The sequence below is a fragment of the Rhipicephalus microplus genome, chromosome 5 (genome assembly GCF_043290135.1).
Source record: "Rhipicephalus microplus isolate Deutch F79 chromosome 5, USDA_Rmic, whole genome shotgun sequence".
NCBI lineage: Eukaryota > Metazoa > Arthropoda > Arachnida > Ixodida > Ixodidae > Rhipicephalus > Rhipicephalus microplus.
Window position 1 is genome coordinate 204,202,924 of NC_134704.1, and position 24,909 is coordinate 204,227,832.

Consider the following 24,909-nt stretch of genomic DNA (forward strand, 5'->3'; position numbering starts at 1 on the left):
TTTTGCGTAGTACTTTAAGGTCTCGCCAAATCTCGTGAAGATGACGTGGACAGTAAAATTTCACGTTTGATGAGGCATGTAAGGTGTCTTCTTTGAAAGATATCATGTGGTGTAAACTTAGTGCAGTGATGTTGTGTTAATTGTGCCATAATGTGCCAAATAGTAGGTTGGTGAACAATGATTCACAAAAGAAATGCATGACCCTCTAGCCAAGCCAAGACAGCTCACACTTGAAGCACCACGAGGAGATTGGGAAACGATTTTAACTCCAACCGAAAAAGTATGTGAAAAAGCGTAAAACCGGCGTTTTGTTACAGACTTGGTTCCTTCCTCAGGAGGGACTGTGGCTACGTATATGCACACGGACTATGCTTTGCGGCAAAACAGGAGGGCAAGGGTGGGTCATTAACCACCTCACAAGTGCCTTGAAGACACCGCTATAACGTAGCCACAGTCCCCCCCCGAGGAAGGAACCAAGTCGGTTCCTAAACGTCGGTTTTACACTTTTTCACATACTTTTTGCTTGGAGTTAAAATGGTTTCCCAGTTTACCTACTCAACCAGACAGACATCTGTCCAATGTTTACATTCAAACCACGTAAGGATTCATGCCCCTCTCTTTCAGCACGAATTGCCTGCCAAGTGTGCGCCAAGACATAATTTTCGCAGTTCATTTGAAGAATGGCAGGCACCTGAATTGCATGCACAAGTTTTAATATTTGGTATTCATTGGAGTTGACAGTCCAGAGCTGTGCAGTTATATCTCTCAAGGTTATAATATCTCTCAAGGCCAATAGCTACATACTCATGAGAGCATATTGTTTGAGCTGGTATATCACAGCCCGATTGTTGGTTGAGCTTATAATATTGTTCATCTCTCAGCCTAATATTCGTGCTGTAAATTTATGCCCATTGCAACCATCTTGACATCCACACAACTTCTGAACCGAAGCACGGAGCCTGGCATAGTGCAAATATATGGTGGCACACAGAGTCAAAGCTGGCAGGTTGTACGATAGCCTTATTCGCTGACCCACGCAGCGGCAGCAGCGAGCTGGAAGCTGAAGTTGTCATGTATTCGTGCAGGAGTAGACTTTAAATAACTGTCTTGACCAAAGCGTCAAGTTAAAACGTGGCAGATTTATTTCTGCTCTGCCTACATTCAGTTCAGCTATTAAATCTCCATCTTAAGTTCACTGGCCAGGAGGACTCCCTACCAAACAGTGCCTGCACCACTTGCTGTAAAAATGCATCGTCAAGACGCATAAATATCCTTACTGAATGCTGTGGCGTCATAAAAAGTCTCAACTTTACGAAAATTAAACTTCCTGTGAGACCCAGCATTTTATATTGAGTGCATTACTTGCAATAAGCCTTACATGTGTATAATTAGTAGTTTTTATTTCAGTTAGGTTTCCCCGCCACTGCGGTTTAGTGGCTAAGGTACTCGGCTGCTGACCCGTAGGTCGTGGTATTGAATCTAGGCTGCGGCGGCTGCATTTTCGATGGAGGCGAAAGTGTTGTAGGCCCATGTTCTCAGATTTGGGTGCAGGTTAAAGAACCCCAGGTGGTCGAAATTTCTGGAGCACTTCACTACGGCGTCTCTCATTATCATATGGTGGTTTTGGGATATTATACCCCACATATCAATCCATCATTATTTCAGTTAGGTTATTCTACAAAAAAAAAAAAAGTGTACTGGGATATTATGCCAACTGTCCCAGTCTTGGCGTCTGACCATCTGTGATTTACTTTTAAAAATTGGACTATCTACCTAAAGCAAAAAGACTTCAGCCAGAACATTTTGTGTGAAAAAAGCAAAAATCAGTTGTAAGCGGCATGTAAACTTTTTCAGAAAGCTCAAAACCACACCTTGTGAAGTGCATTGCCAAAAAAAAAAAAGGTCTTTTTCTTAAATTCGGTTAGAACAAGTTTTTTACCTTATAATGGTGGTAGGTTTTTTACTTACAATGTTTTACACACTTCTACGTTTTTGTGGGTTTTATGCGGCCTTGAATACAGAAAATAGAGTCCATATTGGTGATATTTTAACAGAGATAATTTTCAGAAAAAAGTAATAGTTTGCATTAGTGTAATGCCAGAAACTTTTATTGCATAATAAAAATGATTTTATCTTTCTATGAAAAAATGTCCAATACAGTATAAACTACTGGCTGCATTTGAGGCTGCATAGACAAAACACCGAAATTAAAAATTTATTAAAAGTTACATTAAATAAAGGCCTACCATAATTTCAAAAGGCAAAGTTTGTCTTGACCTAATATGAGAATAACGGGTTTCTCTACAATGCGTTTTACGAGCCACAGTTTGGAGCTTTCCCAAAAAGTTTGCATGTGACTTATAGGAGATAAAAAGTTTCTTTGCTGAAAAAATTTTTGGGGAAGGCTTGTCATTTTAAGTAGATAGTTATGAACTTTTCTTAAAGCAAATTGCAGATGGTAAATGCTAAGATTAGGACAGCTAGCATAGAATTTCTCACTGCTATATGTTCCAACTTGCAGGAGATTTCATTCACTGAATTCACGTTTTCATTCTATAGAACATTTATCAACAATCACAGCTGCTGCCCATGGCAAAAGCACAACAATGCTCTGTCCCAGTGTGTTGGCTGTGGTGCATATCGACTTCAAATAAAGTTCATCTCAGAGTCTGAATAAAATGCAAGGCCTTGTTCTACAAATTTGCACTAAATCTGAAACGCTCTATGCCACTTATTTGCTGAAACTTCTATCTTATAAGCTGTCAATTAACGAAAATAAGTCTGCCCATAAAGCGTGACGGTAGGTTTGAACACCTACGTTTTATTGAGAGCACAGTAAGCATCACGGTAGTTCTTTTCAATCATAAAAATTGTCATGGAAAACTTGTGCTGCTTCAGGGCAAGCCCTACTGAATAACTAACAATTGTACTGCGGGGAAATTCCGGGGTACTTGATATGTCAGAGAAAGTGAGGATTTGTCGGGTAATCCAGCATTTAGGGCATTATATGTATACATATATTCGTTTGGTTGAACATGGTAAAACTACTCCCGCCTGTTGACTGACAAAGTTGGGCTGGAAGAATGTGTGACAGGCTCCCCAGAGGCTGATCTGCTGCTTCAGAACAAAGTTTTTAACTGCCCCAGGAGCTGCGGCCGATCACGCGTTGAAGCAGTTGTGGTTCATAGTGCAAAAAGACCCAAGCGCTGTCTTTCCAGTGAATGTTTATGCCCACGAAAATAAGTATACCAGCTGTGCTAAGTAGGAAGTGTGCAGAAACTGTGTGTGGATTAATGTGCTCCTTTTAAGGTCTGCTCTCATTCATACTTTCATGGTGGCTGCTACACTGCCTTTTTCCTACACGGCAATTGTGACAAAACATCCAGAGCAGGGCATTTATAGGCGATCCATATTAAAGAGATTGCACAGTCATGCGACTTTCTTACTAATGAGATTTTACTTTCCTGAATAATGCCTAATATTGCCACTCATACCTATTTATTCAATTCATCATTATTCTTGATGAGTTTTTGTAACGGCTGGTATACTTATATTCATTCTTGAAACAGTTTTAGTGCAGTGCTTATGTTTATGTGCTTCCCAATAAGCGTGCAGATGAAACCATATATAAAACGGGGCAAAAGAAATGCAGACAGCTGGACACTAGACTAGCAATGGCTGCCGACGGCTTTGGTTTATTGTGAAAATGGCAACTGACACGGTGCACACGCGTAGAAAGGGGAATTTATCTACACTTCTAGGGAGGAATGTATCAGGTAAGGAAGTTTGTTTAGTTAAAAAAAAAAAATTACTTTCGAACATCAGACTATGTGTGAAGTTTTCGAAGTATTTGATATGAAGTCTAAAGATACTACTAGGTGCTGCAATGGTATTGAAAGTTGGGCTAGTTCGTTCAGATGCCTTATTGGTTGCAGCGCGAAATCGACGAAGACGGAAGGGACACAGAAGAGTGCTGTCTCTGTACCATTCGCCTTCTGTCTTTGTCGATCTCGCACTGTAACCAAAAATGCTACTAGGTGTGTTAGCACACCTTCATTAAGCCCCGCCGCGGTGGTCTAGTGGCTAAGGTACTCGGCTGCTGACGCGCAGGTTGCGGGTTCAAATCCCGGCTGCGGCGGCTGCATTTCCGATGGAGGCGGAAATGTTGTAGGCCCGTGTGCTCAGATTTGGGTGCACGTTAAAGAACCCCAGGTGCCAATGGAGGGCTCCGGAAATTTCGACCACACCAGGTGGTCGAAATTTCCGGAGCCCTCCACTACGGCGTCTCTCATAATCATATGGTGGTTTTGGGACGTTAAACCCCACATATCAATCAATCATCAACACCTTCATTAAACTCATACTAGGAATGTAAACATCTCTGCAACTTTTGCTTTCCCCTAGAAGTTTTGATAATTTTCCCCTCCCTTATGAGCACCCTTTGAAGGTGTATTCTCACTATGAATCGAACGAGTTGACAGCCAGTGCTAGTCTAGTGTCCACTTTTGTCCACGTTTACTTTGTGCTGTCTTGCCTGTGGATGCTTACCGCTTGACTTGCACTATTCGATTAAGGAGGGCCCTCGTATCTGCTGTTCTCATCCTTTGACTTTGAGTGCAATCCTACTCTCCATCCTCTAAAGGGACACCAAAGTGAAACAATGAATTGGTTTAGACCGATTAAGTGTGCTCTAATGTCATTATTCTTACCATTATAGGTTCATTATTAGAGGAGAATCAAGGGCAACGTACCATTTTTAAATTCTACATGCGTGAAATCACAAATTTCGAAGTGTATTTCTTGTATTTTGCCAACAATGGCTCGACAAAATTTCGCAAAGCCTGGTATGTCAGGTCCCTATCAGCCGACATTACCTATGAGGAGCTGCATAGGCCTATCTGAACACTATCAAAATTTATGAGATCACAGCATTTGATACACGAACTTTAATCTGGGGTTGCTGTCGCCACCAAGCGTCTTCTTAGGCGAGTGTGGTGATTTTGGAATTGTTAAAGGGTAATTTACCAATAATAGAAAAATATCTGTCCTCTTTCATGTCCCTCTATGCAGTCAGCGTAGCACACTCCTTGCGGTGTGAAACATTCTGCACTAATAAAGCCTTAAAGTTGCTCGAGCTACATTAGCAGAAATATAAATTACTTGTATCAATTGAAAAACTACGATTTTCATTTTGTATTTGCTCGTAGTAGTGTCTGACTGGCTTGCATTGCCTCGGTAAAGACCAATATCAGTAATCTAGCTTTCTACAGCAGATGGACAGCTAGATTATATACCTTATATACTCTCCTTGGCTTTCTTGTCTGTTAGCTCTAGTTAATGTTGTGTTTTACAAAAAGAAAAGGGTACTTAATATTCTTTTTCATTTGTTTCTCTTGCAGGAAAATTCTCATTTTAAGAAGTTTTCTCAGCAGCTTAAGTTTCAGTACTGCTTTTTGAGCTTGTAATAATTTGGTGCATTGTTTCATACAGTGTGAATTCACTACATTTGTCAGTGTGTGACTGCAGCCTGATTTGGAGTTGCTCATATTTGTTGCCAGCATGGAGGAGCAAAAGCACACTGCTGTGGGGGAGGAGGAAGACCTGGCTCCGGGCGCATCCTTCGGTGAGCTAGGTGAGGATGGACTGCCGCTGGAACGATGGCTCAACGACGATGAAGGTCCGCTGGTGTTTTACCGCGTGAACTCGCAGGTAGGCATTCGTCGACAGGCCAGGCCATCGAGTGAACCACAGGCCTGCTGCGCTGCACTTTACACTGGTTATGTACTTTGGTGAGGACGCAGTGCAGTGCCCATAGGAACATTATGGGGGACAGTGGCATAAAACTTGAAATGCGCCCTTCATTCAATTGCTAGGTATGTACAAGACTTATTGGCCAAATGTGAATGGTGGAGCTTATATTAATTCAAGGGCAAACGAAAGCTCAACACTTCATTACATCTATATTACTGTGATCTATACCACCCTAAGTAACGATGAAGTAATCCAGGAAAAGGTTTAGAAAGCTAGATGGCTAATTTTGAATATCTTTAATGTGAGCTTTGTGGTAATTAGTATAGAGAACTCTTTCTGACTCTGCCAGCAGCTGAATTTTTCAATTAAAAAAAGAGGGCTCAAGGTCACTGTGACCAGGCGGGTTCAATAAAATCTGAGACCATATTCTCATGCGTGTTTGTAAGCTTTTTTTTATGTATTCAGGTTTCAGCTACAAAAAACATGTTGGCAACACTTGGCACAGATCGCACTGCAAAGTTTGGGAAGCTTCGGGATTTTTTAGGATTGCGCAAATAGCGGAGTTCATTTAAGAGCTTACATAAGCATGAGCGATAAGGCTGGAAGGTTTATACGCTGACTGCTTTCTAAAAAAACAGCGTGCTCTGCCACATGACCAGCTTATCGACAGCTTATGCTAGCATTTTCCAATGTACAGCGTTTATCGTTTGTACCGGGACCCCTTATTTTCTAGGTACAAGTTCGCCCTCACACCTTTGGCTTCCTTCGTCAATGTTAGAACCATGTCACAATGAGTGCAGTTCTTTAGTACATGGTCTGGTAATTTTGCAGCATTCTTGGTTAATCTGGCAGGTTGCGAAACAGTTTAAGGCAGAGAAAATACTGAAGAGAGGTTCCTGATGTGAAAACTTTCGAAAGAAAATACTTACCGTAAAAACCAAAATATAGGTCGGATCGAAATATAGGCAGACTCCCCAAACTTTATTTCTCTGAGAAAGAAAATATTAAAAATAGCAAAGTATCGCTGCCTTGGCTAAAATGCGACAGAACTAACTGCACTTTGATGACATTTCTTTTTATTTTAACACTAATGTTATGTCAGAAGGCCACGAAGTGCTGTCACTCAGACTCGTTCGAACTTGATTCCAAACTTGAGTCCGACGACGTCTGTTTTTCACTTGTAACGTTCCAAAGTGCATCGTCCTCTGCTCTATACAATGCGTTACTGATGCAGCATTTGCGGAAAGACGGAAGTACACCGCCTCAGGCGCAAAGCTCTTTCGCTTCATAAATTGGGGCACCTACGATGACGATTCCTTAAATGGCACTCTCGTGAGCGAAGAGTCGTGTGCTATCTTGAGAGCTTTCATGGGGATGCTCTCAGCTGTTACAGGTAGCGACCTTGCAAGCAGATCCCGGACAGGTTCGGCGAGTAGCGTTTTCAGTTTGAGGCACACTGCAATCTGTCTACGAAAGAATGTTTCTTCTTGGTTGCTGCAGAATGTGATACGCTGCTTTTGGCTCCTTCAGTATCAGACATTTTTCTTGGATGCACTGAGTTATTGTTGTGCCTCCAGGTTGTTGTGCGCTTCGGCATACTCGATAACTTTTTTCTTAAAGCCTATTGTAAACTGCCGTCGACTATCACTAATTTCTGAAGAAAATAGAAATAACAAAACAGATTAACAGCAGATAATCGAGGCAAAATGGCGTTGCTAGAACACGGTAGGCCTTGCCTAGCCTTGTTCAACGGCGCTGCTGCTGATGGTCACGATGCCAATAGAAGCTTGAGACTTCAGCTGCCCATTGTTGCGAGACTTCCGCATCTTTTTCTGCCAATGGCCGGTATAAAATGAGAGTCAACTTTTCATTGGGTTTTTTTTTAGTTCAAGCTGTATTAAATTTTTTTTTGCACAGTTCTAGAGGATGAGGAGACCAGTAAATGTTGAGAAAATTAGTCTCTCAGTAGAAAAATTAGTGTTAGGATGATACGTTGGTATCAATAGTGTCGTGTAAATAAGCAACCAAGCTTACTGCATTATTGGCTGGGCGATAGCATACCCCAAGCACAAAACCTTTGTGGCAAAAGGGTGTCTTGATGGGTCAGTTGGTGCATGATACAGCGCGGAAACAGTGCGAAAAGGGGACATGTGAAGGTACTTACACAAGCGTTCACAAACAACCAGCATAAGTTTTCTGATTTGGTGGCAGATATAAGCACATGCGCACACCACTTCAAGGAATGTTTGAACTGGAAGATGTTAAGACAGAATAATTCTTTAGGTAGCCAGCATGCCCGCAGGGGCGCCTGCGCAAGTAGGCGTTTGGTGTGTAGCGACACCACGAACCCGAGCTAACGGGGGAGTTTTGACTCCCTCCCACGCCTAGCCGTGCGTGGCTTTGCCGTGTCCGGGGAAAAGGGGATCCTGGGGGTTGAGGCGACGCTGGGTGATTGGACCTTTAAGGCCCCCCGGCAGAGGCAACACACCCCTTTGGCCCCGGCTTCACGTAGACGGCACCCCTGGGCTGACCCACCCAGGGGAAATCGGCAGTCGCCTTTTCCTATCTCTCTCTTCCTACATCTTCGTCTTTATCTCTTACTATTTATCTGTCCTGTCTTCTCCTCTCTTCTGTTTACTTCCAAACTTCCTGGCGGCTAGGGTTAACCCTGTGCAAATAGCCTACCTTGGTCTGGGCGCATTGGGTTATAGTAGCGTTGTACGGCTGGCGTCTGCAGGTTTTAGCACCCGCAAACTTGTAGCGTCCCCTCGTTGGGCTCCGTGGTGGGTGGCCGCCAACGCTACTGAACAACATACAATTAGCATGCACAAAGCATTCCCTTTACTAAGTGATCGTGCCTCCTCAAAGCGGGTACGCACCGAAGATATCAATTTTTTCATCCGGCCAAGACAAACCTTTCCTCATTTCCACGTTATACACTGTGAAAAAACTAACAAGCAAGCCAGAACAGTATCCCCCTTCGTAGTGGCTAGGTCTTTAACCGAAACTCTTGGTGCCGGGTACTAGGTTACCAAAATGGCCAGTGGAGATCTACTCCTTGAAATACGTGACAAAGACCAATTCGATAAACTGAACACCCTCACAACGTTTGGAGACACACCCATCAGTATTACGCCACACAGGTCCATGAACTCATCTCGCGGGGTCGTATCGGACGCAGATTTGCTTGACCTGACCGAAGCTGAACTTCTTGAAGGATGGAAGAGCCAGAACGTGACAAACGTACAGCGTATTAAGATAAGAAGAGATCAAAAGGAAATACCAACAAAACACTTAGTACTGACCTTTGCTTCGAGCGATTTGCCGGAAACAATTCAGACTGGGTATACAAAGACATCTGTGAGGCCATATATTCCCAACCCCCGCCGTTGCTTCCAATGTCAGAGATATGGCCACGGCTCGCAAAGCTGTCGTGGCCAGAAAACTTGTGCTCTGTGTGGAGTCGTGGGCCATGCGTCCGATAACTGCGAAGCACCTGCACACTGTGTGAATTATGGCGGTAGTCATGCCGCGTACTCACGTTCCTGTTCTTTCTGGAAAAAAGAAAAAGAGATCATCACTTTAAAAATAAAAGAAAACATTACATTTAAAGAAGCAAGAAAAAGAGTCTCGCCATTTTATGGCCCCACATATGCTGATGCGGCGCGCCAGGGGGCAGTGTCGCACCAGCCCTCGCCACTCCTTCGGCCTGCGCAGAGCGAGCCATTGGCTGTGGCGCCTGCCCCCAAGGCGGCAGTAGTTGAGTCTACTCCGCCTACTATCGAACAGAGACCAGGGACTCCAGGGTCCTCGGGTCTCAAGGCCTCACCACGCCAGGCGAGGCCCAAGCTTCGAAAAACCAGCTCGCATGAGCGGGCATCCAGTGCCTCCGAGGAGGCAATGGATACGGCGGCACCCCTGGTGCCAAAAGAGCGGCGCGGCTCTCTGGAGCGCGCCAAGAAAACTAAAAAGCTCATAACAGGGCCTGACAATAGCCCTGCTACTTGAGCTCGACCTTTCAGCTTAAACAAGTCACTTCCTTAACGTACACACAGCACTACTTTACTTCCAATATGAAAACACAAATTATACATTGGAACGTCAGAGGCCTGCTTAAAAACCTCGACGACGTCCAAGAGCTTTTATACAAATACTCATCTCAAGTGCTGTGTGTACAGGAAACACATCTGAAATCCTCCAATACAAATTTTTTACGTGCTTACGTCATATACCGAAAGGACCGAGATGATGCTGTGGCGTCATCCGGTGGCGTAGCCATTATTATTAACCAAGGAGTAGCGTGTACACATTTACCACTCCAGACATCCCTTGAGGCGGTGGCTGTTCGAGCAGTACTTTTAAACAAACTTGTCACCATCTGCTCTTTGTATGTACCTCCCCACCACCGTCTTGAAAGACGTGAATTTCAGTCTTTAATAGACGAACTGCCTGAACCCTATTTGCTTCTTGGGGACCTAAATGCACATAGTGGACTGTGGGGCGATTCTCGCTCTGATGCACGAGGTCATCTCATTGAACAATTTCTCTTCTCTTCCGGTGCCTGTTTGTTGAATAGGAAAGAGCCAACATACTATAACGTTGCCAACAAAACTTGCTCGTCTATAGGCCTCAGCATCGTATCACCTTCACTCCTACCCCTACTGAAATGGAAAATCATAAATAATCTATATGGAAGTGACCATTTTCCTGTAGTGTTGAGTTCACAAACAACATATGAATGTCCTCTACATGTTCCCAAATGGCTGATAAACAAAGCAGACTGGGAACAGTTCCACAACACTACACGTTTGAGTTGGACAGACATATGTAGGTTAAACATAGATGAAGCTGTGAAGTACTTCACAGCTTTTCTAACTGACGCAGCAGCCAGGTGCATACCGCAAACATCTGGAATGCCCGGCAAACGACACGTCCCATGGTGGAACACGGAGTGTCGTAATGCGCGAAAAGAACAGAACAGGGCATGGAGATTGCTGCGCAACTCGCCAACAGCGGAAAATCTTGACACCTTCAAGAAAATAAAGTCTCAAGGAAGGAGAACGCGTCGGCAGGCCAGAAGAGAAAGCTGGCAGAAGTTTTTGTCAGGGATCAATTCATACACACAGGAGGCAAAAGTCTGGAACATGGTCGGTAGGATAGCAGGGAAACAAGTACACACACTTCCACTCGTAAACACTCAAGGTGATACCTTGGAAGATCAGGCAAACTTCCTCGGGGCACATTTTGAACGGGTATCCAGCTCGTCCCACTATACTGGCACTTTCCAAAAATACAGAACAAGAATAGAAAAGCAGAAACTCGGACACAAATCCACTAGATACGAGGCATATAACCAAGCTTTCAGTCTAGCGGAGCTCCGAACATCTCTAAACTCCTGCAGCACTTCTGCCCCAGGTTCCGACCGTGTGGTGTATGAAATGCTAAAAAACCTACCAGCCGAAACACGAAAAACCCTACTTTGTTTGTACAATGCTATCTGGTTTTCTGGCACTATCCCTACCTCCTGGAAAGAGGCTATTATTATTCCCATTTTGAAAGAGGGCAAGGACCCTTCTTTAGCTTCAAGTTATAGACCTATTGCACTTACAAGCTGCTTGTGCAAAGTATTCGAAAAAATGATAAACTGCCGACTTGTACATATCCTTGAAACAAACAATTTGCTCGACCCATTTCAGTGCGGGTTTCGAGAAAGTAGATCCACCACAGACCACCTTGTTCGTATCGAGGCACAGATCAGAGACGCCTTCGTCCATAAACAATATTTTCTCTCTGTGTTCCTCGATATCGAAAAGGCGTATGATACAACATGGCGTTTCGGAATTCTAAGAGACCTGTCCCACCTTGGTGTGCGCGGAACAATGTTTCATATAATCGAAAGTTACCTGTCAAACCGGACATTTCGTGTCCGTCTGGGCAGTGTGCTCTCCCAAACATTTGTCCAGGAAACAGGCGTGCTTAGTTGCACACTTTTTATTATCAAAATGAATTCTTTGCACTTGTCCATTCCCCGCAATATGTTCTATTGTATATATGTCGACGACGTTCAGCTTGGCTTCAAGTCATGCAACTTGGCCATGTGTGAGCGGCAGGTTCAGCTGGGTTTAAATAAGGTCTCCAAATGGGCAGATGAAAACGGATTTCGACTTAACCCACAAAAAAGCACGTGTGTTTTGTTCTCTCGAAAGAGAGGCATGCACTCGGAACCTGACATTCGACTGAACGGGCAACGTCTGTCCATCAAAGCCGAGCATAAATTCTTAGGCCTAATCTTGGACAACAAGTTGACATTTGTGTTGTACATCAAGTATTTAAAAACAAAATGTTTAAAAGCCATGAGTGTTATAAAAGTGTTGTCACGTACTACGTGGGGTAGTGATAGGCAATGCCTCATGAACCTCTATAGAAGCCTCATTCGCACCCGCTTAGACTATGGGGCCGTTGTCTATCAGTCTGCTACTCAAAGTGCCTTGAAGATGCTGGACCCCGTGCACCATTTGGGCATCCGCCTTTTTACGGGTGCTTTTCGCACCAGCCCCGTAGAAAGCCTTTACGTTGAGTCAAATGAGTGGTCGCTTCATCTGCAAAGAACTTACATGTCCTTTGTTTATTTCCTTAAGGTGAAAGCAGACAAGGAGCACCCCTCATACTCTACAATTAATGATTTGTCGAGCTCAACTCTGTTTCAAAACAGGCCTTCGATGAGGCAGCCCTTCTCAGTTCACCTGAAGTGTCTAGCTGAAGAAACTGCAGTGTCACTTGAACACAGTCTAATGGCTCCTGTAGCATACCCGCCACCGTGGCAGTGGCAGACTATAGACTGCGATGTGTCTTTCCTAGAAGTTACAAAACATGCACCTATTGCCCATATCCGAACATACTTTTTGGAACTTCAAAACAAATACACACGTCCTGAGTTCTTCACAGATGCCTCCAAGACTAACTCCTCTGTGTCCTACGCTGCTGTCGGCCCATCCTTTTCGGATGCTGGCCCTCTACATCCACGCACAAGTATCTTCACAGCGGAAGCTTACGCGATACTTGTGGCAGCTAAACACATCAAACAATTACAAATACAAAAAGCAGTAATTTATACAGACTCCCTCAGTGTGGTAACGGCTCTGCACAGTCTTAAAAAACAAAAAAAAACCCGGTCCTTGTCTCACTTTACTCCATTTTGTGCACACTCCATACACTCAAACAACATGTTGTAGTGTGCTGGGTGCCAGGGCACCGTGAGATCCAAGGCAACGTGAGGGCGGATCAGCTCGCTGCATCCGTCCATGAGAGCACCGCCGTTACATCCATATCAATCCCGGTCCTTGATCTTAAGCCGTCTCTCAAACGAAACCTCAGGGACTACTGGCAGAGCAAGTGGGATACACACACACAAAACAAACTACACGTTATTAAGCCACACCTTGGTCATTGGCTGCCTGTATCGAAATCGCGTCACACAGAGGTAATACTAACGAGACTCAGGATAGGACACACATACACGACACACACACACCTTTTGTCCGGTGGCGATCCACCATTGTGTGACAGATGTGGTGAAGCATTAACAGTTCTTCACATTTTAATTCAGTGCAAACAATTGGACACTGTAAGAAAACAACACTTTCCATTACCCTACCGACAACATATACCTTTACACCCTGCAATGTTCGTCGGTAGGGAACCACTTTTTAGTCACAAATCATTGTTAGCGTTCTTTAAAAAAATTCATAGTTTTCATATCATATACCCGGGCATCCCGTAGCATGACCTCTCCAGAGAGGTTTTTGCTGCGGTAATTGATTACACAAGAAAGCACGTGCCTCACGGCCCTTGGACGCGAGGGTATGAACGTGTGAGGCACTTGTGCTAATGCCATACATATCCACCATCGTCTTTTATTATCACCAACTTTTGTCATCTATTCACACCACACACACCTTTCACGGCATGGTCATGATTTTATTACTTGTATGTTTTTACCCGCCTTACCGCGAGGAATTTTATGGCCCTTATACAGCCGCTAATCACAATCATCGTCCACATTCCATGTCCCATGAACTGGCGCTCTTTGGCCATCAAATGGCCCTTGCGCCAAAAAACACCATATATCATCATAGGTAGCCAGCATAACACTACTCGCAACACGCAATTTATGGTGACAGTAATAAGTGGAAAAGCTGTGCATGTTTTGAAATATTATTTTCAGCGATGCCTCAGTGAAGCGAAGTTTTGGTTAGCATAATTGTGGCTGAATGGCATGTATTGCAATGAAGTGAATCAAGGCATTCTGGCTTGTTAAAGGGGTACTGACTCAAAAACTTTGGCCTCGTGTTTTTCTGCTGCAATGTGTTGATGGGGGCTTGTTGGTCGTAACACGATGTATCATTTGCTGCAGCACGTGACAGATAATTAATTACAAGCCCCTCATTATTGACCAGTTTCAGTTTCGGTTTGAGAGAGCTGCAAAAATGAAAAGCCCCCGGGTGCAACTATTGTCACGTGGTGTGTACAGCTCTCGACCACGTCAGCACACAGAACTGTGACACACTTCCACACGGTGCGCATAAAGAATTACTTTCGAATGGGAAAGGGGACTACAGTATCGCCAAACAAAAAACTTTTAAAGCATGCGCCACGGCTATGCACTCGCGACCAGCTGCCGAGAAGTATAGACTGTGGTCACAAACAGGGCAAAAGAAAAATGGCGGCTCTGATGTCATCATAACTTGTTTTATTGACTGCGGCGCGGTGACATGAGGGAAGGAGGGGGTCTCCAAAGAGTCCCCTTCGAGGGTATCAATGGCATGATAGAGTTGAGCGGTCATGGAAACTTTAAAATTAATATATATTACCTTTGAAGCTATATTCTCTATTTACATTGTGCAGATGGTGTTCGCCATAGTACACCTGATACCAAACTGTTGGTGCGCTCACTAGTGCTTGAATAGTAACGCACTGTCTGCCCATTTGCGAGGCAACCACCAGCCCGTAAGCTCGGGCAATAAACGGTTTGGTTTTCTCCGTTGGAACACTGGCTTGTCAGTCCCTGGACGAGACACAACGCTAACGATGTGGATGAGACCAGAAAAATGAAGAGTGGTGGTGAGGAAGCGACAATACAGTCTGCAGGGCAGCTGAGCCAGATGGAGTCGTTCGACATTACTGCAAGCAGCTAGACGGCATACAAGGAGAGGTTTACCTCTTTTCTGATTGAGTTCTCGATGACAACAAGGTACACACCTTCCTCAGCACCATCGGACCGCGTACACATGGGTTGCTGAAGTCGTTCGCTGCATTGAAACTGTCGCTGGAAAAAAGTTTCGAGCAACTGAAGAGCCTCTTAGATGCACATCTTGCCCCAAAGCTGTCCATGATCGGGGAACGAGCAAAGTTTTGCCGCTGAGCACAGCATTAAGGTGAGTCGAATATGTTGCTAAACTTCGGAAGTTGTCCAGAGTTGTCAATTTAGAGCGAATTTGGACGAAGCGCTGCGGGACCGTTTTCTTTGTGGGCTGCTGCGGGAAGGCGTGCAGTGAGTATTTTTACCAAGGACGAAAAACTGATGTTCCCGAAAGAAGTTGAACGTGCACTGGCCATGGAAGCAGCCCGAAAGAATGTTGCCAAGACTAGAGTCGTAGAGTCAATGGCCACACAGCTGCGCAGAATAGAGGGACAAGGCAATGATGACTTCACTGAGCTGTACGGGACGCAAGGGATTACCGGTAAGCAGCTGCTGGTTTGTTATTGCTGCGGCTGTGCGAGCCACACTCTTTCAGTACACCCGCACATTAATAATACATGCTCTAAGTGTGGAAAGAAAGGGCTTATTCAAGGGCCTGGCACAGCAACTGGCTATATGGTGGTGGGTGTCACCAAAAACAGAGAGGGAAAACGCTGGAAGGGGTGACGCAGATGCCACCCATAGACGTTTCGGAACAAGTGGTTTTTGGCCGCATTCCCTTTTTTGTTGGACTGAAAACAGATGGAGCTGTGGTGGAAATGAAACTTGACACGGGTGCCGCATTGACTATCGTGCTTTACAAGCAGTTCAAGCAGCAGTTTCCTTCAGCCAGATTTAGACCAACCGACATCGTCCTGCGCATCTATACTGGAACACTTGTCCAACCTTGCTGTGGGACAGCACGGTGAACAGGCCGTAAAACTACTGCTCCGCCTTGTCGATCTAGCGGGACCACCGCTGCTCGGACGTGAATGGCTGCGCACAGGACGGCAAGGCTGGAATTAAATTTGGGGCCTCAACCCTGCCTCAAGGTCAGTGTTCGACTTGTCTGTACGAATGAGGGAAAGGCTAAATGCGTTGCTGGAAAAATGCAAAAAGGAGGAGCTAGGAGTTATCACAGATAAAAAGGCCAAGCTTTTCTTCAAGGCCGACCACCAGTCGAGTTTTCCAGAAGCACGGAATGTGCCATTTGCATTGAACTCAGCAGCAGTAGTTCAGCTGGCAATACTCACACTGTAAATACATTATAATATGCCATGCCTGCCGTGCCGGTGATAATTTGCTATTGTTGGGATTATAAAACAATGATAAACCCCTCTCTGGACATCACATCCTACCCGCTGCCTGAAATCCATGACCTATTAGCTGCGTTGGCCGGGGGGAATGCATTTTACTAAGATCGACCTTGACAGGGCATACCAACAAGTACTCATGTCAGAAGAGTCGGAAGTGCTCGACTTTGAACAGGCAGAAAGAGCTGTTTGCAGTGGACAGGCTACCTTTCGGAATAGCATCAGCACCCGGTATTTTTCAGAAAATAATACACACAACGCTGAATGGACTAAACAGTTTGTTGTTATCTCAATGACATCTTAGGATGAAACGCTGAAGAACACCTGATAGACCTAAACGCACTCTTGAAACGTTTTCTGGAGCGAGGCATCAAAATAAAGAAAGAAAAATGCACGTCCTTTCAAAATGAGCTCTGTTTCCTGGGACACAAATTTAGTGCGTCAGGAATATCTTCGTCATTGAAAAAAATTTAAGCAGTCATAAACGCTGCCACACCGACAAACAAGCAGCAATTACAGTCTTTCCTAGTTGAAAATTATTATGGAAAGTTTGTACCTAATCTATCGACAGTTGCTGCATCCTTTTATGAGCTTTTACGGAAGGACGCACCTTGGTGCTGGGACGGCTGCTGCCGAGAAGCGTTCAAGAACTTAAAGTAATCTTGTCATCGCCGCAGGTGCTGGCCCACTACAACCCGGATCGACCATTAAAGCTCTCCTGTGAGGCATCGCAGTATGTGGTAGGTGCTGTGCTCTCCCATGTTTTTGAGAATGGCAAGACCCGGCCTGTTGCTATTGCTTCGCGCACGCTTTCTGAGGCAGAGAAGAAATATAGCCAGCTTGAAAAAGAGGCATTGGCCATAACATTTTGCATAAAAAAGCTTGACTGCTATATTTATGGCCGAGCATTCACTTTAATTACTGATCATAAGCCTTTACAGCAATGTTTGGGGCCAGCAACAGGTATTCCACCTATTGCGGCTGCGCCCCTACAGCGGTGGGCTGTAATGTTATCGGCATACAGATACGACCTTCTCTTTGTAAAGTCGTCTCATAAACGAACGCAGAAGCTGATTTTTGCTCCCATTCGCCACTACCATGTGTAAATGCCGAAACGTGGGAATGTGAAGAAACTTTCTATTCTTTGCGGCTGGCCTCCCTATCAGTGTCAAGCAAAGGAATTGCGCATGCCACTGAGCAGGATAATGACCTGGTGAAAGTAAAAGAGTGCATAAGCACAAGCCGCCTAAATTTGTCGGTGATGATAGACTAAAACAATACTTCGCCAGACGTGATCAGCTGGCATTGCATCAAGGATGGATTTTGCTGGGATCACGCGTAGTCATTCCCGCTAAGCTGCAGAGAGCAGTTCTGGATGAGTTACACGAGGTTTACCCAGGTATACTTCACAGCACGGCGCTCGCGCGTAGTTACCGCTGTCCAGCATATGGTGCAGTCATGTGCAAATTGCCATAATGGCGCAGTGTCCATGCAAAGCTCCGTTGCTCCCGTGGTCATGGCCCAGAACCCCATGGCAATGCATACATGTAAATTTTGCAGGACCATTTTAACAGTCAGTGTTTCTTACAGTGGCCAATGCTCACTCGAAATGGTCAGAAGTTTTCGTGATGCGCTCAACTACTACAGATGCAACAATTGAGTGCTTACGCGATGTTTTTGCTCATTTTCGGTTCCCTGAGACATACTGAAGCTTTAGCGCACTCACAGGAGGACAAATACGATAGAGACACAGGGAGCAGCGCAGCCTAACAACTGATTTTTATTCAATAAGGTAACATAATATATACTATATACAGCACCTCATGATAACTGCACGCAAACAAAAACGTCATTATTTCCCTGAGACAATCGTGTCTGACAACGGCCCACAGTTCACATTAGAGGAGTTCAAGCTGTTCGTAAAAGAGATGGGATGCCGACACGTGCGAACAGCCCCCTGCAATCCCAGTACCAATGGACTCGCGGAGCGTTTCGTATAGCCCTGAAACACGCTAAAGAAGGATGACGCATGTCAACCAATAAAGGCAAAGCTCAACAAGTTCCTGCTGGCTTATCGCAACACACCCCATGCTACGACACACGATGCACCAGCTAACTTGTTGGGGCGACGTTTATGCACCCGTCTCGATGTATTAAAACCCGCCGTGGGGAGAGAGAGAGAAAAACAACTTTATTTAAGTGAAAAAAAAAAAAAAAAATCACAGAGGAATGGCGATCAGCCCGTGCCTGGCCGCCACCTTTTCAGCTCGCTGATGGCCCGGAGCTGTACTTCTAGGCTCGTATCTCGGAGTACTCGTTGCCATGCCTCGGATGAGGGAGCGGTCAGGAGATCAGGCGGGGGTGGATCCTCGCTGCAGTCCCATAGTATATGGGAGAGGGAGGCAACGTAGCCACATTTTGAGCAATGCGGACTGAACAGATCGGGGTAAATGTGTGCGTATACCCGCGGGCACGGGAACGAATTCGTTTGGAGGCGGTGCCATGTGATTTTTTGTGGTTTCGTGAGTTTAGGAAGCGGTGGTTGTTTTGTTCGACATGCGAGGTGATAGTGCTGAGCAATTTCCTGATAGTATATGAGGGGCTCGCCGTAGTTCTCTGGGTTCGTGGCGAGGCCCACCGCTCGGTTGACGAATTCTCAAGCTTGTCGGTGGGTGACCTCGATCCCCGGGTTTTCTGCGTGCGCCGAGACCCAGATATGAGATGTGGGAGGCGAATCCTCGTCTTCGAGGCAGGCGAGGGACTCAAGGAGCTGTAAGGTACCCGGAGCAACGGTACTGTGAGCGAAATGGGAGATAGTGCTTTTCGAGTCGATGAGCAGACTCAGTGAACCCAGAGGACACCGCGAGAGCTATGGCCGCTTCCTCGACTTCGGCGGGGTGGAGGGCATGGAGCCTGCTATTTGCAAGATTGAGTCGGTGTTGAGGGCAGTGAGTTTTATGCGAGCGAGTATTCAGCGGCCGGTCTTGCTACCGCGAAGTCTCTGAATCTGTGCTGTGCGATGCGCTTAGATCAGTTCGTCGACAGTGTTGTGGATGCTGAGGCTGAGGAGATGCGATGTAGAGGTCGTGCGAATGAGTCCTAAAGCCGTCTTATACACTTTGCGTATAAGTTGGTCCAGTTTGTCTCTCTCGCATCCTAGTAGGCACAGGTATGGTAGCGCGTACGTGAGTTGAGATATGACGAAGGTGTGGATAAGCTGCAGTAGCTCTTTTCCTTTCATGCCTTGCTTTCAAGCGGACACGCGAGCAATGAGGCGGGTTGTTTGAGTGACGACAACAGTGAGGCGTTCCAGTGCGATGGTGTTCCGTTGATTTGATTGAATGAATAGGCCTAAAATACGCATGTGGTCAACTTGTGGTACGGCTACACCGTTGACACAGATTTGGATGGCCGGTTGGGGAGGGTACTTGTTCTGACGGCGGTCGGGAGAACGAAGCAGCAAGAGCTCCGACTCGCGTGAGGCCTGCCTGCGTCGCGTGGCTAACGACGGCGTCGGCCGCACGTTGGACGGTCTCCTCTGTCTCGCCATCTGAACCCGTAGTCGTCCACAGCGTGATGTTGTCGGCATAGATGGTATGATAAAGGCCCAGTATGCCATCGAGTGAAAAAGGCAGCGTGCGCATAGCAAGGTTAAATAGAAATGGAGACAAAACTGCTCCTTGAGGGGTGCCCCTGTCTCCGAGTGCAAGGTGTTTAGAGGTGGAGCCACCGGCTAACGATATTTCAACGGTACGGTTCGAAAGGAAGTCACATACATAGTTATATGTACGTTCGCACGGGTCAATGGCGGCAAGGTTCGAGGCGATGGCTTCGTGTCGCACCGAGTCGAATGCCTTATGAAGATCTAGACCGAGCACGGCACGAATGCCGGCCTTCGGCGAGTTACGAAGGAGGTCTTGGTGTATTTGCACTAGCGCGTCTTGCGGGGATAGGTGGGTGTAAAAGCCGAGCATCATGGGAGAGAGAAGGTCATTGTCTTCAGCGTAGGTCCGTAATCGGGCAAGGACGTGTTCTATTAGCTTGCCAATGCAAGATATGAGCGATATGGGGCGTAGGTTGCCGATGTCCGTCTTCTTGCCTGGTTTGGGGATAAATACAAGCCTCGCGTGTCTCCACTCTTGTGGTATGTGTCCCGTGAGCGCTGCAACCGATTTCACGACGAGATGTCGGAGAGACTTGTTGCTTATGCCATCAGGACCAAAGGTGAACGTTGTGCAAAGTTTGAGCATTGCGGCGTAGATTTTCAGCCTCCGTAATATCTTCGTCCAATCGGGGGTTCGGTTTGCCACTGAACGGGGGAAAATGCTCCGGCGGCACATTCGGCTGGGCAAGGTTCACGTAATGACGAGTCAACTCTTTGAGCAGCTCGGTGTCCGTACCAGGGTAATGATGTAGCAGCCGGCGAAGCTGTTTTTTCGCAGACGACTTGGACGCACAGGGATTGAGCAAGTGTCGTAAAAGGTGCCGTGTTCTCTAGAAGCTTAGCTACCCGTTGAGACTGCCACACAGCTGATCCCACTGCTGTCTCGCGAGGGCGAGGCTGTGGCTCTCAATTTCGCGCACTAGTGCTTCGATGTGGTGGCGTAATTTCTTGTTGTGACGCTGCCGGCACCACCTGCGCATGAGGCCAGCGTGTGCGTCTCACATATGGAGGAGGCGAGAGTCGGTTGTGGGCAAGTCGGTGGTAGTCTCCACTTCACGGGTTGTGACTTGCACGTGCTCTTGCCAGGAAGCGATCCATTCATTGATGTCCCTAATGGTGTAGGAGGCTTGTTCTTCACGCAACTGGCGAAATTTCGGCCAATCGGTAATGCGAGCTGTGTGTTTTGGCTTCTTTCTGAGGCGCGTTTGAGTTTTTATCACGAGGATGTTGTGGTCACTGCCCACTAAAAGGCCCATGTTGTCCCAAGTAGCACGCGTAACATTCTTGCACAGTGTTGGGTCCGGCGATGTGTCATGGCACACACTGTTGCCTATGCGTGTGGGCGGCTGCCGCAGATCGTTAATTAAGGTAAGGCAAAGGTCTTGTACTAACAACCATAGCGTTCTTCCTTTCGGATCCGTGTGCGTGAAGCCCCAATCGGGATGTCGTGCGTTAAATTCATCGAGAAAGAGCAGCAGCGCATCTCCGATGAGAGCGATCGTCTCAGTGAAAAGACGAGAGAAGTCTGCCGCTTTCTCACGAGGTGAACTGTACACAATCAGGACGAAGAGCGACTTGCCTATGTGTTTGCGTGGTAGAATTTCTAAGATCAAATGCTGAATGCCCGTTGCTTTCAATTCGTGCTGTATAGCTGTGAGGCTGTTGTGAACGAGCGTGGTTGTGCAGGGGGAAGCATGCGTATCAAGCTGATGGTAGGCCACGTAACGGGGGAGGGTGGAGAGAGTAGACGTCTCTTGCAAGGCAATAACATCCGGGGCCGGTTCCGTCACCTGCAAATCAGCTTGCAGTTTCTGTACGAGCTGCTCCAGGTGGCTCCGTTTCTTACAGTACCCCCTGCAGTTCTACTGCCATATGGTCAGTGTGGGACACGCCGTGATTAAGCTATTGCAGGCTTGGGGCCCGCCTGCAGCGTGGCAGGTTGGCCGAACGTGGGCGGATGCTCGCGGTGCTCGAGTCGTGCATGGATTTCGGCGGTGGTGACTCCGTGTAATTTTTGAGAGCATTCAGGGAATTATTGATGGCCTCCGTATAACTCTTTAGGGCTTTCAGTGAGGTGTTCGTGTCCGCAATAGCTTGTTTCAGAGTGTTGAAACGGACTTCGAATTTCACGTCTAGGGTCGCGAGAGCCGCAGATACTGCTTTAGAGACTGCCGTAGCGATAACGGTTTCGGCATGAAGTGACGCGGTGGAGGTGTTTGCTTTGCGCTTACCCGCAGGCTGCGATTGCGGCTGAGATGGGGAAGAAACAGCCTTCATCGGTTCCGACACGGTCGCGGCTGGTTGCTCAAGGGTTATGTCTAGCTATGCTTCTAATGACTGAATGTATTGTGTGAGGTTTTCTATCCGAGATATCAGTTTCGAGAGCTGAGACTGCTGCGAGGAAAGTTGTGCCTTAAGTGAAAAGTTCTCCCTGACCAACTCTCTCACCTGTGGATCCTATGACAATGTCGGTGATGCTTTAAGCGACGCTGGGGTCCTTGGGCCCAGGCAAGCTTCTTGGGACCAGGCACGGATGACGACTGTGACAATCCCTGGGAGGAACCAGGGGAGGAGGAGAGAGGCGACGAGGACGAGTTGAGGTAGCTAGCAGAACGGGACCGCGATCGGGACTTGGACCGTGACTTGGAAAGGGGCCTGGACCGAGAGCTCGACCAGGACCGGCCACGGTTGCGGGGTCCGGAATGGTCGGTTTGTTGCTGCTGCGGCTGGCCGAGAGGTGGGTAGGACTGCTCTTGGGACGGTGAGTGATTGGTGTGAAGGATTGATGGCTGCTGCGGTTGTGGCTCTTCGTCAGGTGCTTGCACCGGTGCGTGGTCAGACGGGGTAGGCTTCTTAACGAAATGGTATTTGCAGTTCGAACTGTTCGTTGCATGACGGCCCTTACAAACGATGCAGCCAGCACAGCATGTCAGTTGGGTGCCCTGTGGGATCGGCAGGTGTTCCTCACCACAACGCGCACAGCGGTTTCGTTTTGGATGAGGGCAAACGTCAGTTAGATGACCCACCTTGCGGCAGTTAAAGCACGCTTCTACTCTTGGGTAAAAAGAGTAGAGGCGAATGTAGATGCTGTGATAAAAGATCCATGGTGGCGAACAATCTCCAACCACGGTGAAGAGTACGTGGTTGGTCCGTCCCATGCGAGGGCCACCCACGACAGGCATAGTGGGGTTGTTCTCTTGTCTTTCAAGATTTCTGCATCAGTAAAGCTGTCATGGGCGTTGAACATGATTTCGCGAAATGCATCGTCGGGTGGTGGGGCGTAAACGTGAATTTTGATGGTCCGGACTCCGATCTGCAGTGACGTGTTGCGAAGGTAGGCTTGTGCTCGGACAGATTGTCGCACACTAAGGGTGAAGGTGTTGTTTGTGGGGTGAACCCGCACTTTATCGCAGGACGCTGGTGGCTGGTCTGGTAGTGACGCGGCCTTCAGCAGGGCTTCGTACAGTTGCCATGGCGGCAGCTTCGTAAGGTCGACGGGAGTTTTTGGCCATCCCACGATGTGGATGGCGTCAGGCGGCATCCTAGGTAGTGGACCGTGTCTTCGCAGGGGCGACGGGTGCGGTTTCAGGTCGTTACGTGGTGGCGTCGCTTGCTGGGCCCCGTTCAGCTGCGGCGTTGCCTGACGGAGCACGAGGCGTCTCTTCTCCTGGGCGCGAAAACCAGGCGATGGCTGCCAAAAGCCGTCCGACCATTCTTCTGTTGAAATCGTGGTTCCTTCAACCATGTACTTCATGTCGGGGACGACCAGGCGCGGCGGGAACGCGGGGAGAAACCCTAAAGCACTGGCAACAAGCCTACGCAAAATAAAGCGGGAGCGTTGCAAGAGACGCGAGAGCAAGAAACGCACGTCTGCTCTCTTCGAAAGCTTGAGAGGGACTCCCCCGCTGTGGGGGAAAAGGTGGGTTACAAACAGTTCAGACAGACGGTCAACCGACAGTGTCGTGTGCGCGATGAGAGTGTTGGTGACCACGTGCTTGAACGAAATTATAGTGGAATGCCCAAATGGATACCAGCTGTGGTGACTGTGCAAAGTGGACCAGTGTTTTTCAGGGTACAAGTGTCGACACCTTCAGGATTCTTCGAGTGGCGATGCCACAAGGACCAGTTGCTTGAAGGCATGGCAGAGCTTGCCAAAAACTCCATGCAAGATGACAGTTTCTCCTTGTGGCCACAGATTGACAACGAAGTGGAGCCAGCACCTCCACTGCCTGCAGCTGGATTTTCGCCTTTACCACCGCTTTACCACAGCGGGCATGCAATCGAAACGGTCATCATTATGACCTCTCTGGAGCTGTGGAAACTGAGAGAAGTTTGTAAGCCTCATGTCGGGACTGTATCAGCCATATTGTGGGCCTGGCATAGTAGTTTAGATTGTCAAAGTTTAATGAAGAGAAAGCCAGAAAGCCTACCATTTTAATGGTGTTCCTTCCGTCAAGTGGGTTATCACAAAGTTTCTGAGAGAAATGTCACAGCATGTGACTTTTGGGGAGCCTTTTAATATGTGTACGGACACCTGAGAAAGCTGCTTTAACTATTGTCAATAATATACAATGATCCAAACAATAAATTATATTTAGGCATAAAATTTATCACGAGAGTTATCCCATTAGCTCCCACAGGCACTGTAATGAATTTTGCTAGCCTTGACTATATGCTCTGGTGTTGCCATAGAGTTTGTTACAAAAATGCCTAGAGGGAAATCTGGCACCACTGTCTATGCAAATTTTTCAAGGGGCGCCAATGGTGCGCTGGGAATAATGGTATATGTGTCTGCAAGGTTTGTGTTGGCTGGTGGTGAGCAAGGCTCCGGCTCAAAAGGGGACATGACTGGGCAAATAATGTTTCTCTAAAACAAAACTTATGTAAGCCAATCTCTTTCACGTGTATGATGCTCTAAAATAAAAGTTCACTCATCCCTACGG

General features: G+C 46.9%; 1 protein-coding gene across 8 annotated transcripts in view; it reads left to right on the plus strand.

Annotated features, from left to right (window-relative positions):
- Lkb1 (Lkb1/serine/threonine kinase 11) overlaps positions 1 to 24,909 on the plus strand; it is a 154,322-nt gene that overhangs the window by 13,912 nt on the left and 115,501 nt on the right. For 5 of the 8 annotated variants that reach the window (XM_075896408.1, XM_075896406.1, XM_075896404.1 and 2 more), the window contains 2 exons: positions 5,559 to 5,709; positions 16,980 to 17,042. In XM_075896408.1, coding sequence (XP_075752523.1) covers positions 5,560 to 5,709; positions 16,980 to 17,042 — 213 coding nt within the window. In that variant the 5' untranslated portion in view covers position 5,559. The remainder of the gene's footprint in view (positions 1 to 5,558; positions 5,710 to 16,979; positions 17,043 to 24,909) is intronic. The other 3 variants (XM_075896407.1, XM_075896409.1, XM_075896410.1) reach the window with 2 other exon arrangements.